The 15,426-nt window shown below is 37.5% G+C and overlaps 1 protein-coding gene across 2 annotated transcripts in view; it reads right to left on the bottom strand.

The window, feature by feature from the left end:
- LOC145988409 (uncharacterized) overlaps positions 1–15,426 on the bottom strand; it is a 219,286-nt gene that overhangs the window by 49,289 nt on the left and 154,571 nt on the right. For both annotated transcript variants that reach the window (XM_083123291.1, XM_083123292.1), the window contains exon 3: positions 11,157–11,294. In XM_083123291.1, the coding sequence (XP_082979417.1) occupies positions 11,157–11,294 (138 nt within the window). The remainder of the gene's footprint in view (positions 1–11,156; positions 11,295–15,426) is intronic.

Here is a 15,426-nt window from a genome sequence, read left to right as displayed (position 1 = left end):
GAGCTTGTTTTAAGTGTAGGCAAATCTGCCTGAGGGGGGTTCATACTTTCTCGCACTGTCCCTACCGTAAATACCACTACTTTAAAACAAGGCAGGATGTAGAATAATAAAGTACTAATGAAATTAGGGATGGACAATTTGCCTGCCGTTGACTGTACAAATACAAAGAGAGAGTTGGAACTTCATACATCTGGATTTCTTTGTTGTTTAATCTTTGTACCAACTATGAATATCTTTTCAAGCGAGAAATGAAACACTAGAAGCAGGAATTTAATCTTCGTGTAAAACTTAATATGGTCTACGAATCATTTGTTGGATTTTGTTAAAGTACGGCCAGCGTTATTCCAGGCCTCCAATAACATACGAGCACGGGAACATTCAAAGAGCACGCTCGTCTGATTGGCTGTATAGAGCGCCTGCTGTGACACACAAGAAATGCAGCACCGCAAGTAACCAATCACGTCGCACTGACGCGACAGCTTAGGTAAAAGGGGGTGGTCATAAATCTGCAGGGGGAAATTGCGTAATGTATGACATCAGTTTTGCTCTTACGTGTACAGTAACAAAATTAACATTTGATTTTGTTTTCAAATAATTTGGTGTGTTCGTGAAAGCTGCCTTACGTAAACTGGGCAACAGGAACTGTGCGTCAACGATCTTTCATTAACATGTACATACATACGTGAGTACGGACAACGAAGTTAGTAATAAGTACTGTAATAAGTTTTGTTTTATGCACTGTATAGGCTACTTGTAACGAACCCGTCTCGTCACAATTTGTACGAGTCGCACCTCTATTTTTGGTGACCTTTCTGATAAAAATATGTAATTAGAAATGTATCAATTTAAAAACAGGTTACACCTCTAATTTGGTAAACTTACTTAAAAATATACTTTTAATAGTTTATATTTCTTCCACTTGCTTACGCTAGCGTCGCCGACCCAATATAAAGGCGAGAGCGGGGCTAGCATCTCAGTTTGACTCCGTCTGCGGACGAGAGAAGTAGGGCTCTGCCTACGGGCAAGAGGTAAACTCCTCCTAACAGGAGAGAGAAAAAGATATCCCACTCCACCTTCTGGTGAGAGAAATTTACTCCACTTTAGTGTGAGAGGACCCACTCCGCTTTCGGGCGAGAGAAACCCACTCCGCTTTAGGGCGAGAGATATTTAGGTACATTTTTTTTCTTTCATAAAACCCCGTCATCTCGACGTTGGGGATGGTAACAGCGAAACCCCGTCTCCTCGATGCTGGGAAATTCGCTTCTTAGAATCTATTGCTTAGCTTTTGGCCTGTTACTCCTACATGTAAACAAAAAGCTGTTTCCAAGGTTACACTAATATTTCTCTTTTAGATGCTTTGTTTATAAACCATTTGTGATTGTTTTTCTAACAAGAGTACTAGGTGTCATATACGAGGTTGTATGGGTTTACCTGTTCCATTTTCTTTAAAGGTTAAAAGTTTTTATAGTTCAACTACCAAAGGCCGTAACTATATAGAGAGGCCCAAATATATATATATATATATGTATCTGTGAAACTATAAGTTGGATGTATAAAACTACTGTAAAAGGGTCTAAGTTCCTTTCTTGCTTAAGTTTATGATGAAATAAACCTTTATATGTTTTAGTTAATTTTGAGTAGTCAATGAACTTAACTGGTCAACTACGTCATAGCCCACTAAGTGCAACATACACCCGAACCCTGAGTGTAAATAGAGACTCATGCCACCGCTGGAGAAAAAGGTTAGCATTATGGGTAGACTTGAAACACTTAGCCAACTAAGCTATTTATTGGTCCTTCTTCTCCCTCGACCGAGTGGACTGTTACATACTGATACACTTGAAGAATGAATTGTATCTTCTGCAAATATGCTGTATAAAGAAACAAACTGTCGGAGTACTAAGTGAGGTGAATGTACAGCAGGAGATAGAGTGAGTAAACCATAGATTAGAGATAAGCTTAGGGGCTGTATTTCGAACTAGCTACACTATTTGTTTCACACTTTCTTGCATTTTGACTCTGATAATGAGGCTTTCCAAGTAATAACACTGTTTACCAGTTGCTTCTTCCCCTGTAATACAGTATATTCCAGACTTTCCGAATTAAAATTTCCTCACTGGCTTAATTTGTGCATATTGTGGTCCTCCATAATAACTCAAGTCTAACTAGTGAGCCTACCAACAGGGTAACGCTTGAGCGATTGGTGCTGCGTTGAGATGACGTCAGCGCTTCACTTGCTGATTGGAGGATTTGGGAGTTACGTTATGACTAGGGCCAGGGAATTTATGTTATAACGTATATTTTTATTTGGCATCGGATCGTGTACTGGGGTGAGATCTTTACATATCTGATGAAAATCAGACGAAATATACCAACTTGATAAAGCATATTTTGACATATTTTACCAATTTCGCGTTTTTACAACATATTTCTTCAATTTTCTCGTAATAAGACATGTTTCTGTATAATTTCGTAATTGTCTTGCATATACTCTGTTATTTTCTAACTTTTCTTAACATATTTAGCGCAACTGATAGTTCATATTACACTGGTCAACAAATTTTAATATTTTTTTTGCGACATGGATGAAAATTCACTTTTCTTTATCAATCCATGATGCTGAACACGAAACTGACAATGAAAATGCCACTCGACTTCCGGTTTAAGAATTATACGAGGTATTGTCGAAAAGTCGGGTTTTCCAATGTTCTAACGTAGTGGAATGACGTATGCTTGGTGTGCATGTGACTTTTACGCTTGAACTGTATTATGCGAACAGTACAAAACGTGGGTACCTTTCCATTTGCCTTTCCAAGTAAATTCATGAATAATAGTTTTTACATTAATCACAAAATAAATATTTTCTACTATACTACTGTATGGTGTGTTCTTTACTTCTTACGTGGGATTAAATCCGCTTCCTCTTTGCTTCCCTCTTGTAGTGAAGTTCAGGATCATTCCTGGTTACTGTCCAGCAATAGTCGGCAAGCATTCCTCTACTCCATTTCACTTGGTATCTTTTCTCCATTACATATATTTGTTGGTGGAAATGCTCACTGTGTTCATCACTTACCTCCCCACAACTTTTCGGGAAGAAATTGAGATGAGAGTAGAAAATGCAATTTAAGGAACATATTGCAACGGTGCAACCCATTTTTTGATACGATGAAACCAAATTATTTACAAGTTTTTCATAGTCTTCAGCATGTTTGTTTCCCAAAAAATTGTTGGACACTTCTCCGAAAGAACTCCATGCACCTTTCTCAACATCACTTAGCAGGTGTTCGAAGATCTCGTCCTGCTGAAGTTGACGAATTTGAGGGCCCACAAAAATTCCTTCCTTGATCTTCTGTTCACTGATTTTTGGAAATTTGTTAAGTAGATATTTGAATACCAAAGAGTTTCGATCGAACTTTTTGACAAAGTTTTTGATCAGTCCAAACTTTTTATGAAGTGCAGGAAGTATAATATTTTCAGATTCAACGAGAGGTTCATTATGTACATTCATATTTCCAGTTTCCATACTTTGACTTAATGGCCAATCCTTTTTAATAAAATGAGAAGCTTTGTCTCTGCTATTCCATTCGCAGAGGAAACAGCAATATTTGGTATAGCCTTGTTGGAGTTCAGTTAAAATAGCAATGACTTTCAAATCTGCACATATTTTCCAGAGGTATGTACCTAGTTGTTGTATTTAATTGATTGAAGGAGGAATTTTAGGCTATCATACGATTCTTTCTTTTACACAGAATAACCAATAAGGATTGACGTCAATTGATTGCTGTTATGAAACAGTACAGCTTTTAGACTTTATACCGATGCATCTGTGAACAACCGCCACTCTTCGCAGATGTGCTTAATGCACATAGCCCCCAATAAACCATTAATATCACTGCAGTATATCAGATCTCCTTCGGTAGAAAAGTATTCTTCCAACATTTTTTGACCGTCACGATAAAATTACACCTTCACATTACTAGCCAGAAAATTCCATTGTTGAACTCTGGAGGCTAATAGCTCTGCCTTGGCTAAGCTTGTGCTGTTCTGTAAATTTAACATCACCTACAACGTCCGGATCTGTAGATGTGGAAGGTTGTGGATCGTACGGTTCGTCTTGTGAGTCTACGGAATAAGATTCAGGGGGTATTGGAACAGGTAGTTCATTACTATGTGCCACAGGAGGAGAAGCAGAACGAATATTTGGAAATACAATTGTCTTCTTTTTAGTATTGGACATACGTTGTATTGATGGGACCATACAAAAAAATAAACAATCGTCTGTATGATTAGTGGGCTCCAGCTAAATCATGGGAATAGCAAATGGTATGAATGGTCTTCTGTGATTCGTCCAGTCCAGCAGATTCGTGTAGCAGGTCTTACAACGGAAATGTGGAGCCCAAGTCTTATCATCTCCGAATTTGCAGTATTTACCGAAATATAGATTGTAGGCTGTTCTTACAGCAGGGGTAATATTTCTCCGCTGTCCAGAAAACACAATATGACCATAAACATAACAGACATTGTTAGCATTGATAATGCATTTACGTGGCATTTTTTAACATTACTCAGCAATTTAATTAAATGTCAACCTTACCAGAAAGGGACCACGTAATACGCAAACACGATCTTCGATAAATGCACACACTCAACCTAGTTTTATAAAGCCAGAATCACGTCTGCACAAATTAACACATCACAAAACAATGAATAAAGAGGTTTTGTGGCTGGTCTTGAACAGTTCCCCCTTTCCTTGCAACAAATAAAAAAATAGGATAAGAAAAGAAAAACTCAACATTTACTTCTTACAGCTATGCAATACCATATATATAGGGAACTTCTCCAAATCAACAATGCCCTGTAACTCAATTATAATTAGTCAATTGCGATTTTTAACTACAGTTTCGTATTTAGGAGACCAATATTGACTAGAAATTGTATATATCACTCATGTCGCATTTTGGCTGTTGACCAGTGTTATCGATGCCAGGATAATGAAATTAAGAACGAAGAATTTAAAAGCAGATGCAGTATTTTCTTACCAACTGCAAAATAGAACAATAATACCACCTTTTTTTTTCCCGCCGACAATTAATAGCCATGCGCACATTATTGAGGGAAAATGTTATCTCATTGTTGTGCAGGATTCTGGCTTCATTTACTACTCCACCCCACCCTAGTCGATCTTACCTGGAAGATACTGAATCCCGTATTATGAGAAATTCGAAAGTACTGTTGTGCATATTTGGATTTACTGGGAATATTTCTACCTTTTTCTGACATATTTTTCAATTTTTGAGACATAATTGCATACATATTTTACAGTTTTATAGGACATAAAGTTCCGGGCCCTAGTTATGACTACTCGTTCCCAAGCTGTAAATGCAAAACAGCCAGAGAGATGTTAAGAAATACGTAATTCACTTTTCTTTCAACCTTGAAATTATTATGAAGGCACTGTACTGAGGAGACCGGAACCTTTTTTCTCGCACAATTTATATTCGGTACAAGTTGCGTATTGTTTAATTGAAAAAAGATTCCTGGACCAAATTTATATTGATCCGGAAAAAAAGGTTCCTGGACGAAAATGAAATACTTTACGGATACAAGGTTCCTTTACGGTCCAGAAACTATTTATGCTTGCTGATTTTCTCTCCTGGACCGGAATTGAATTCCTGGACCTTTAACAACAATGATTGAGACTGAGAACACAGATTAAAAATCGAAACGAGAACGAGATAACATTCTTCGAGGCTTGTCTAGACGAGACCGAGAACGAGGCAGATGACTGTAAGGAAGAGACAGGACAGACTGAAATATATTCCCGACAGCATCTTTCGCTGAAGCCTTTACAAATCTCCATCATGAAGGCTCCTTTGTTGTTGAACCTACTCAAACATATGGAAGAGTATGAATTTCTCGGCATGTTGCAAGTGGAAGCTGTTTTTTATGTCGATTATTAAGCTAGACAAGATACTTGAAAAATATGATGAGCGAGTATTTTCAGAAGCCCATGTATTTCTTATGGAGAAATAAAACTCAACAACTTCAACTTGCAGCAAATCAAATGGAAGTTTCGACTTTTCCGCTGCTCAAAATCATCATCAATCTGTCGTGATCCCGTTGATACCTTTTCTATGCCATCGGAAGTTTGATATTCCCAAGAGAACAAATCAAATAATACTCCCATAAGCACAATGCAATTCTCTTTGCCTTCTACAGCCATCCTGGCAGTGTTGCCAAACCTGATGCGCGTAAAAGAGCTAAATTTCAACTTAAATGGAGTTAAAACTGACTTTCAAGGAGCTAGATTTACGAAGGCTGGATAAAGCGTCTCGTGCCGTAATTTTAAATGTCAAAGGGGTGGGGGCGCTTTTATTATCATTAACTTTAAAGTAATGACAATTTCTTCTTATTTTTCCGCCGGCATCACCCATCTCAATAATCCACCGATGGCCATATGAAATCGAAAATAAAGGATTTCGGGATAACAATATTATGTCCGATTGATTTGTTGTTTTAAGTCCACTTTACGCACAGTAAGGCTAATTGGAACTGGACCTACAGTTTAAAGTGGGATCCGAACCACTGTGTGCCTCCATTGGGTATCAAACCCGTGACCCCTTGATTACAAGGCGACGACTGGCGCCATCGGAAACAATATTGTGTCATCTCCACGGGGCTATAAAAAAGTAGCTGGGGGAGGTAAGACGGGGTGGGGCGACGCAGCCAATATAATAATATGACGTCACGTGCAAAATTTCATATACTTGCGGTAAAAGTTGGTCTATGTGAGCCGGAGCCAGTGATGGCATCATACTGGGGCGCTTCAGTTCACAGTCAAACGAGTGCACGGAAGAGCCAGATCTGGGTCCAAAAGAACTAAGCTGGTAACGCTGAATCGGAGGAAAGAGCCTAGCGGAAACTGTTCCGTACGTCCTTATGATAAACGGACAACTGAGAGATTCTACACGAGACCGAGAACGAGGCAACAGTTTGGAACTCGAGACGAGACCGAGATATCCGTCCTCATTCAGAAGACTATTCGAGACGAGACTGCGACACAGAGATGCTGCCCACGCAAGTATGCCATCAGGAGAAAAAAGACAAAACAAGTTCACAAGAAAACAACGAAGAAACAAGAACATGATTTTTTTTTTATCATTGCCTAGTCAGGATTCCTTTCGAATATCACCACGGTGCTCTTCGAAAGAAACTGTATCCATGTAGTGTGTGTGTGTGTGTGTGTATATATATATAATGTCACACACACACACACAGAGAGAGAGAGAGAGAGAGAGAGAGAGAGAGAGAGAGATAGAGAGAGATAGAGAGAGATAGAGAGAGATAGAGAGAGATAGAGAGAGATAGAGAGAGAGAGAGAGAGAGAGAGAGACAGAGACAGAGACAGAGACAGACAGACACGCGGTATCTCGGTCGTTAGGCGAGAGACCTGGGTTCGATCCCGGCGGGGGAGAACAGAGATTTTCCCCACCAATTCAAGCGGCTCCGGCGCCCACCCAGCGTCGTACAAAGTGGGTATGGTTACCTGGAGGAAACTCTGGGGGGATAAAGGTGGCCAGGGGCGTGGTTATAATCACATGACTCCCATCTTCGGCCCAGATCTAGAAAGTGTGGGGCCCTAACTTTACACCCCCTATACACCTTCATGGCGTGGTGCAAAGCACAGGGGAGCACTTTACTTTATTTATATATATAAATAACTTAATTGAACTCTTGCACATTCTACTACATGATTTCGGAAATGATAAAACAATCCGCAAATACGTTTAGATTTTTTGGTAGTTGAATTCTTAAAACATTTTATTCAACCATTGCTCGAAGTGCAAATTTATGCAAATTATATCAGTTTTTAAAACTACATATGGAAAGCTTACCCAGTCCCAAATGTTACTTCACGTTCTTTGTAAAACTTTCATGGAAAAATAGAAAAGACACGTTTCACACGAGACTGCAGCTGAGAAGAAACATGTTATTTCCCTGATTAAGCAAAAAAAAATAATGGCGTCTCTCCACCACCTATTCCTTGCCCTCCAAAAAGATAACTTCGGTCAACAAACAGTTCCACGCACTTCTCGCAAGCTGATATTTAAAGGATATATCTACACTAACAAATGGTAAAAATGTAAGAATAATTCAAACTACTCAAAAACTGTGGCTGAAAATCCAGTTAGTTTTATTATTTTCTTATTTAGTAAATTTAACTGCAGCAGAGGTTTTAATCACAATATTATTTGTTAAAATAAATATTTAAAATGAAAATTATGTCATCTGTCGACAAGATTTTAACTAAATGCATGGAAAACGTTTTATATTACTTGAAAGCCTCATTATAATAATTATTCGAAAAAAGGATAGATGTATTTGTGATGATTTTTCACATAAGACAGACACTTGATAAAAAGTGAGAATATAATCAAAATGTCCATCAGCTATTCATTGATTTCAAAAAAGCATATGATTCGGTCAAAAGAGATAAATTATATAATATATTAGTCGAGTTTGGAATACCTAAGAAGCTTGTTAGTATGATAAAAATATGCACCAGTGAAACAGAAAGTAAAATTCGTGTGGGTATTAATATGTCTGACAAATTTACAATTCATGATGGGTTAAAACAAGGAGATGCATTATCTCCATTGCTCTTTAATTTTGCTTTAGAATATGCTGTAAGTAAGGTAAAAGAAACTAAAGAAGGACTAAAATTAAATGGTGTGACTCAGTTGTTAGTAGGGATGTGCCGAAGCCGATTACAGATGTATGAAAATCGGCCGAAATTGACACATGGGCATCGGTATCGGAATCGGCAAAAATCCGATATTTAAACCGGTACAGATTATGCTAGAGTTTTTACCTTCTAATAAGTTTCATATTCTAGTTTTGTAAGATTTATTGAAAATTTGGTTATGATTCGTCATTATTGTAGAGTTTTTGTAATAAAATTATTGCAAACTCATTCAGAGGATCCTAACTATAAATCGGAAATAAAACAGTACATTGCTGAACCAGGATCTGCTGTTGTATTGGAAATTCAAAAATGAATTTTCAAACCTGAAGCAAGTGCTGAGAAAATACTTGGGCATACCTGCTGCATCAGTATTCAGTGATTGAGTGTTCAGTGTTGCTGAACAGATTTGAGATAAGAGAAGAAGTAGGTTACTTCCTGAAGTGCTTGCAAATCTCGTGTTTCTGAAGTTGAATCTGGCAAAACAGGAATTCATTTTGCATTTCAAAGAACTGCTTGTGTACTAATGTTTAATCTCTTGAGAATCCATGTCCTTCTTAAAGGTTCACATAACATTTTGTAGATGCACATGTACATTTGCATCTCTTGAGAATATATATGTATATACATATGATATGCAATAGAAATGTACATAGCAAATTTATTTTTGTCATGCTGAAAATAACATCCCATTTCTGTTTAATAATCTTATGTATCGGAATCGGTTAAATATCGGCATCGGTTCCAAAAATTATGGGTGAGTACATCGGCATCGGTAAATTTTCAGCTTCGTCACATCCCTAGTTGTTAGCATATGCAGATGATGTAGACTTACTGGGGGATGATGTGAATACAGTGAATAATGCTAAAATCTTTTTCAAAACTGCTAAAGAGATAGGTTTGGAAGTTAACAAAGAGAAAACTAAATATATGCTTACAGGCCGAAACCAAGTGTTAGGTAATAATCAAAATCTAATTATTGATAACAACTCGTTTGAACCAGTTTCCAAATTCAAATATTTAGGAGTAATATTAACAAATGAAAATTATGTTAAAGAGGAAATAAAAAGTAAGCTTAATTCAGGAAATGCATGTTACTTTTCTCTTCATAAACTTTTGTCTTCTCGTTTAATATCTAAGAAACTAAAAGTTAAAATATACAAAACAGTAATTTTGCCTGTAGTATTATATGGATGTGAAACTTGGTCCCTTACATTGAAAGAGGAACATAAATTGACAGAGGAACATAAATTGAGAGTATTTAAAAATAAGATCCTTAGGAAAATCTTTGTACGAGGAGACAGGTGAGTGGAGAAGGTTACATAATTTAGAACTACATAATTTGTATTCATGTCCAGATGTTATTAGAATAATTAAATCAAGAAGACTTAGGTGGGCAGGCCATGTGGCACGAATGGGAGAGGAAAGAGGAGTTTACAAGATTCTTGTTGGGAAACCTGATGGTAAGAGACCTGTAGGAAGGCCAAGACGAAGATGGAGGGACAACGTTGAGATGGACCTAAAGGAAATCTGTAGCGATGGAAAAGAGTATATAGATATTGCTCAAGATAGGGAAAGATGGAAGGCCTGTGTTGCTGCAGCCATGAACCTTCGGGTTTAAGAAGGCTAGAGAGTTAGTTAGTTAGTTAGTTTAAATGTGGATTCACTATATTTGTTGGGGATGTGAGGGATGACTTTTTACGAATTCATCCAAATATCAATATTCACCGAAGCTCTCTTTCCCGGTCTTGCAGCCAGAACAATCTTCTGTATGAAATGATCATCCCTTCATCCATCTCATTTTGTCACCATTCATCCCCATCATTGCGATTAGCCAAATGTGGCAGAAATGTGGTATAAAATAACAGGACCTATTTTATACCATGTCTCAACATGCCATTTTCCTAAAATATGAACAACCAACCAACAACTCACCCTGGAGGGGCGTCATTTTTATATAACTTATAACTAGTAGAGACCTATAATTGTGTATTTATTAGCCTGTTGTCCACCCAAGCTGTTAGATAGGTAAATATGTTAGTTTCTGATAGGTAGTGTGTACAACCAAATATTATTTTTTAAATTCCAGATGGCCAGACAGATTGTCGTTACTGATGCACAAAACTATTAAAGGGTGCTAAAAGAATTGCAAATTGAAACAACATGAAGTTCATAAATTGTTAAAAGGAATAAAAAATCATGTGCTGATATTGCTTTTACTTCCTACAACGTTTGTTAAAGCAGTACAAATAAATTATCTGCAAGCAGCAATCAAAACATTAGCTAGTAACTTTCATATTTCAAGGGTAGTGTTCTTTACGAGTTTGCCTTATTCACATGTTAATAAAACCTTTCACAGGGACACTAAGACTATAAGTCTTCAAACAAAGATAATAAAATTTAATGCACATACCTCTAATAGTTCAAACCAGTCTTCTAAGCCGTCTCTTGCTTTCAAAAGGACACGGCCATCTCGACCCAGTTCCAAAACGACAGTGCTGTCCCTCTTCTTGTTAATCCAGTCTACCCTATCCACGTCTACCAATTTTATCTGGAAAGGAAGAAATATGTATTTAATATGTACTGCATATAAAGATTAGGAAAATTCTAGTACTCCACAAGTAAGGCCACGCTGTTCGTAAAAATAAAACTAATTTGCCCATCAGTTTTGATGACTGCCTGCCAAAGTTCACGAAAGACTCTCTCTAATCTATTGATTAACCATATGTGGCCGCGGTGGCTCAGTCGGTAACGCGTCTAAAGGTCCCGGGTTCGATCCCTGGCCGGTTCAAATCCGGGAACTTTTCTAACGATGGAAGCGGCCCCGGCGCCCACCCAGCGTCGAATAACATGGGTACCTGAGGGAAACCCTGGAGGGTAAAGGCGGTCAGGGGCGTGATGCTGATCACATCATCCCCACTCACGACCGGATCAAGAAAGTGTGGGGCGTTACCCCCACACCCCCTATACGCCTTCATGGCGTTGTGCTATGCACAGGGGAGCACTTTACCTTTTTTTTTTTTTTACCATATATCAACAGTGAATTAAGGTACCTGAACCCAATATGGCCTACCTAAGGTTCGCGATTGTTTCTAATAGTGTACAAAGTCAGAAAGGTAAAACTAATGCAAGATTCAAAAGAGGGAACATTACTTGACGTTTACTTAAAATACGAGTCTGTTCCAAATAATAACATGGGTCAATAATAACAATGTCATTTTTATAGGTAGATAAGTACAGGTAATGGACAAAATAATATTAACACCGATGCAATTGCAGAAAACTTGTATTAGTATGGGGTTGGGTTTCCCCTTGGCTAGTGTTGCCCACGAGACGAGACGAGACTTTGGTCTGTCCCGTCCCGTCTCGTCTCGAAAATATGCGTTTGTCCCGTCTCGTGTCCCGTCTCGAAGGGTTCTGTCTCGTCTCGTCCCGTCTCGTTTTGTCTCGTCTCGTCTCGTTTTGTCTCGTCTCGTCTCGTAAAAGTGATCCGGGATATCATGCTAACAAAAGTCAAAAGTAGCAGAAACACGAAATATTTTTCCGGAAAGTGGGATAAAGCTCCAAATATTTTACCCATTGCGTGGTGAGAATAAATAAGGTTCGTTAATCATGAGGACATTAATATTAAAAATGCAGTTTGTTGGTTACTGATTGCTAGGTATCTTATGAAATCTACCTTGTGGTTTTTCTCGCTTCATACAACTGTCTATCCATCGTACATTTATACCGAGTTTGTTAGAACCTGTCCCGTTTCCCGCGCTAGCGATCGCTCGACAGTTTTGGTGCCAATGAGAAACGAGAAAAAAGTCGTCTGCTGGGCAGCGAGGAGCGAATGGAAGCCAGAAGAGAGGAGCTTACGTAGACGTTGTTGCCACGTTGCGTATTTTAATTTGCTGCCTGAGTTTGGCTTTCCCCAGCACGGAGTTCAGGCGGTCTTCAGCAGCAATACCGCTTGGTTTATGCTAGAAAAGCCAGCAATCAGCTACCGCGGGAAGCCGGACAGGTTGTAACAAACACGGTATAAGTGAGTGCTCTTTTTCATTACTGCTATACCTTTTGGAAGTCTTGAAATGTTTTCCAATAGACCTTCTTTCTTTCTGAATGTCGAACTTCCGTGCACTATGAAAATGTACATTGTTTCTTTAAATTCTAAGCTTGGCGCTGGAGAGCAACAAAAAAGTTTTTAAATGTGTAGTACGAACACAAAAGACTATTTAAAATTTCAATATTTAGTATATTACAAATAGAAAGCATTTATTGTTCTTAATATTGTTAAACATCTTCTATGACATAAGTTTCAACAAGTGTTTCTTTGTGATATTGTGCTGTTTCTTATGCTCCGCTTATGACGCACATACTTCTTTGTTTTCCCTTTAGCCTCTAAGCCCGGTACCACCACCGCTTGATCTAATTTATCCTTCGGCAGGCACGCATCTAGAAATATATGTCGGGGGAGGGTGTCTGAGCCAAGTGTTTCAGAAAAAATGATAATAATAATATTAACGACTACAATTAAGCAAATGTTTAAATTAATGCATTAATATAATTCATAGGTCTATTCACTTGAATATGTAAATTAATCAATTGTTATTGCATGACATGTTACAAAGATGGTAGAAGAATAGTAATATAACAGCACAAATATTAGCTAATATCTAGCTTACGTGTAGTTAAGATCGTCAAAATCTGCATAAAAACAGCTGTCCTGGCAAGAAAATTAATGTCAAAAAAGGTGATGAATTGAATATTTGCTGAATAACAAAAAAAGATGTTACATCCAGTTGACGAAAAATAAAGTTCCTGATTAATATTTTATGCTCATTATTATAAGTAGTAGCGTACATAAAACTTCATTGATACTGTCATTCAAAGCAGTATGATTCCAATAGAATCCTTGTTTTCTAGTAAGTTCGGCAGGAATATGTAACCCTCGATTATGCTAAACAGATATATTTTTTGTTTAGCTAGAGCAAGGCCCCAGGAGGATGCAAGAAGCCTTTCCTGCAACAGTGTAGAAACGTGACAAAACCACCACGTATGGAAGGCAAACCTGCATTAATTTTATATCGCACGTTTACAGAGCCGTGCCTCCTGAAGTTATTAAAACCCCAACTTCAATGATTCTTTTAGACATGCTATAGTTGAAAAAAAATATGTTTAGATGCACCCAAAGTGCTTCATTATCAGATTATGCATATAACGTGTTATTGGAATCAACATATTTGTGTAAATTGGGTGCCTCACCGATGGCGTAGTAATAACTTCGAGGTCTTGTAATGAAGGGTCGTCGCGTCGATACTCAATGGAGGCACAAAGTGGATCGGATCGCACTTTAAACTGTAGGTCGGATCGCGATTTAGCCTATTTGCGAATCAAGTGGACTTAAAAAAAAAACAAAAAAAAAACAATATCAACCTTAAGAATATTAGAATAAACTAATTCACCCGCAGGTAAGTCAAATTTCACATATCCTTCTTCATCTTCGTTCATAGACTTCCTGGAATACTCTTGTGTTGCATCCCACCAGGTGCGAAAAATGTGAAGATATTATTTCCCCGTACTGCGTTATTTTTTTCATAACAGTAAAACTAAATTCTCGTTTTATCTGAACTTTTAAAAAATGTGCAAAATACGTCTCTATCTTTAAACAACCACCCTTTCCCATGTATGTGTAAAATAATCCCACTCTGTCTCAGAAAAACCTCTTCCTAAGATCAAATGAAGGAACCAACTCTCAAGTCACAACAATTATAAATTTTTGCTTAAATTTCCTATCATTTATACAAACAGTAGCACATATCATGTCCTTTGGTGCAACACTGTCAACAGCTAATGTTACTTTCCTCGTCCTAATAAATTTACTTCCAACCAGTGACGGCGCCAGGGAAATGTGACTGGGGTAAGGGAAGGCTGGCAACAAAATATTGTAAGGGGGCAGTCACATTAAAACGCCCGAAAACACTACATACATATATACTTATATAATAATAATTATAATAATAATAATTATTTTTATTATAATTATTATTATATTCATGTATGGTGTTTTGTGTGTGTATTTTATTTAGAGTGGACGTTTACTGCCTAAATTTACTTCTTGATTACAAGTTTATCTCCACATGATTAGTTTTAATAAAGACATTAATTATTTTTTATTGGTAAGTTGCGTTGTCTCTAGTGGCTTATTTCAGTATTGAAAGACATTCATAATTTTATAATTCATCGTCTTTCTTGAGATGAAACTACTGATATACATATTTAAGTTATAAGATAATATAAATGATGAAAATAATGCTTCTAAGAGTTTAATTTTCTTGGAAAATAAACGTGACGTTGGAAGAAATGAATCTTCTTAAGTATTAGAAACAATGTGAGGCACTTAGTGAAGTGCAATTCTCCTGTAGGAGAATTCTGCTCTATGTGCTTTGGAGAACACATTGCGCACCTTTGGTACGTCCAGGACTTGACATTTCTTCTCAATGGCAAGAACAGCCAAATGAGGCAGTTTGCATCCAGCATCCTGTTTCGAGCAAGCCTTTTCAAAGATTTTGAGGACAACCATCTTCGTAACGCTGAAGAGTTTTGGGCAAAATTTGTGTTTCACCTTTCAGGGAAATGTTATCACAGGATAAAAAATCAGACAAAGGTTACAGTTATCTCGTAATTCAAGAAATATTATG

The sequence above is a fragment of the Lepisma saccharinum genome, chromosome 5, assembly GCF_977018435.1.
Source record: "Lepisma saccharinum chromosome 5, izLepSacc3.1, whole genome shotgun sequence".
In the NCBI taxonomy this organism is placed as follows: domain Eukaryota; kingdom Metazoa; phylum Arthropoda; class Insecta; order Zygentoma; family Lepismatidae; genus Lepisma; species Lepisma saccharinum.
This window is presented reverse-complemented; position numbering and strand designations above follow the sequence as displayed.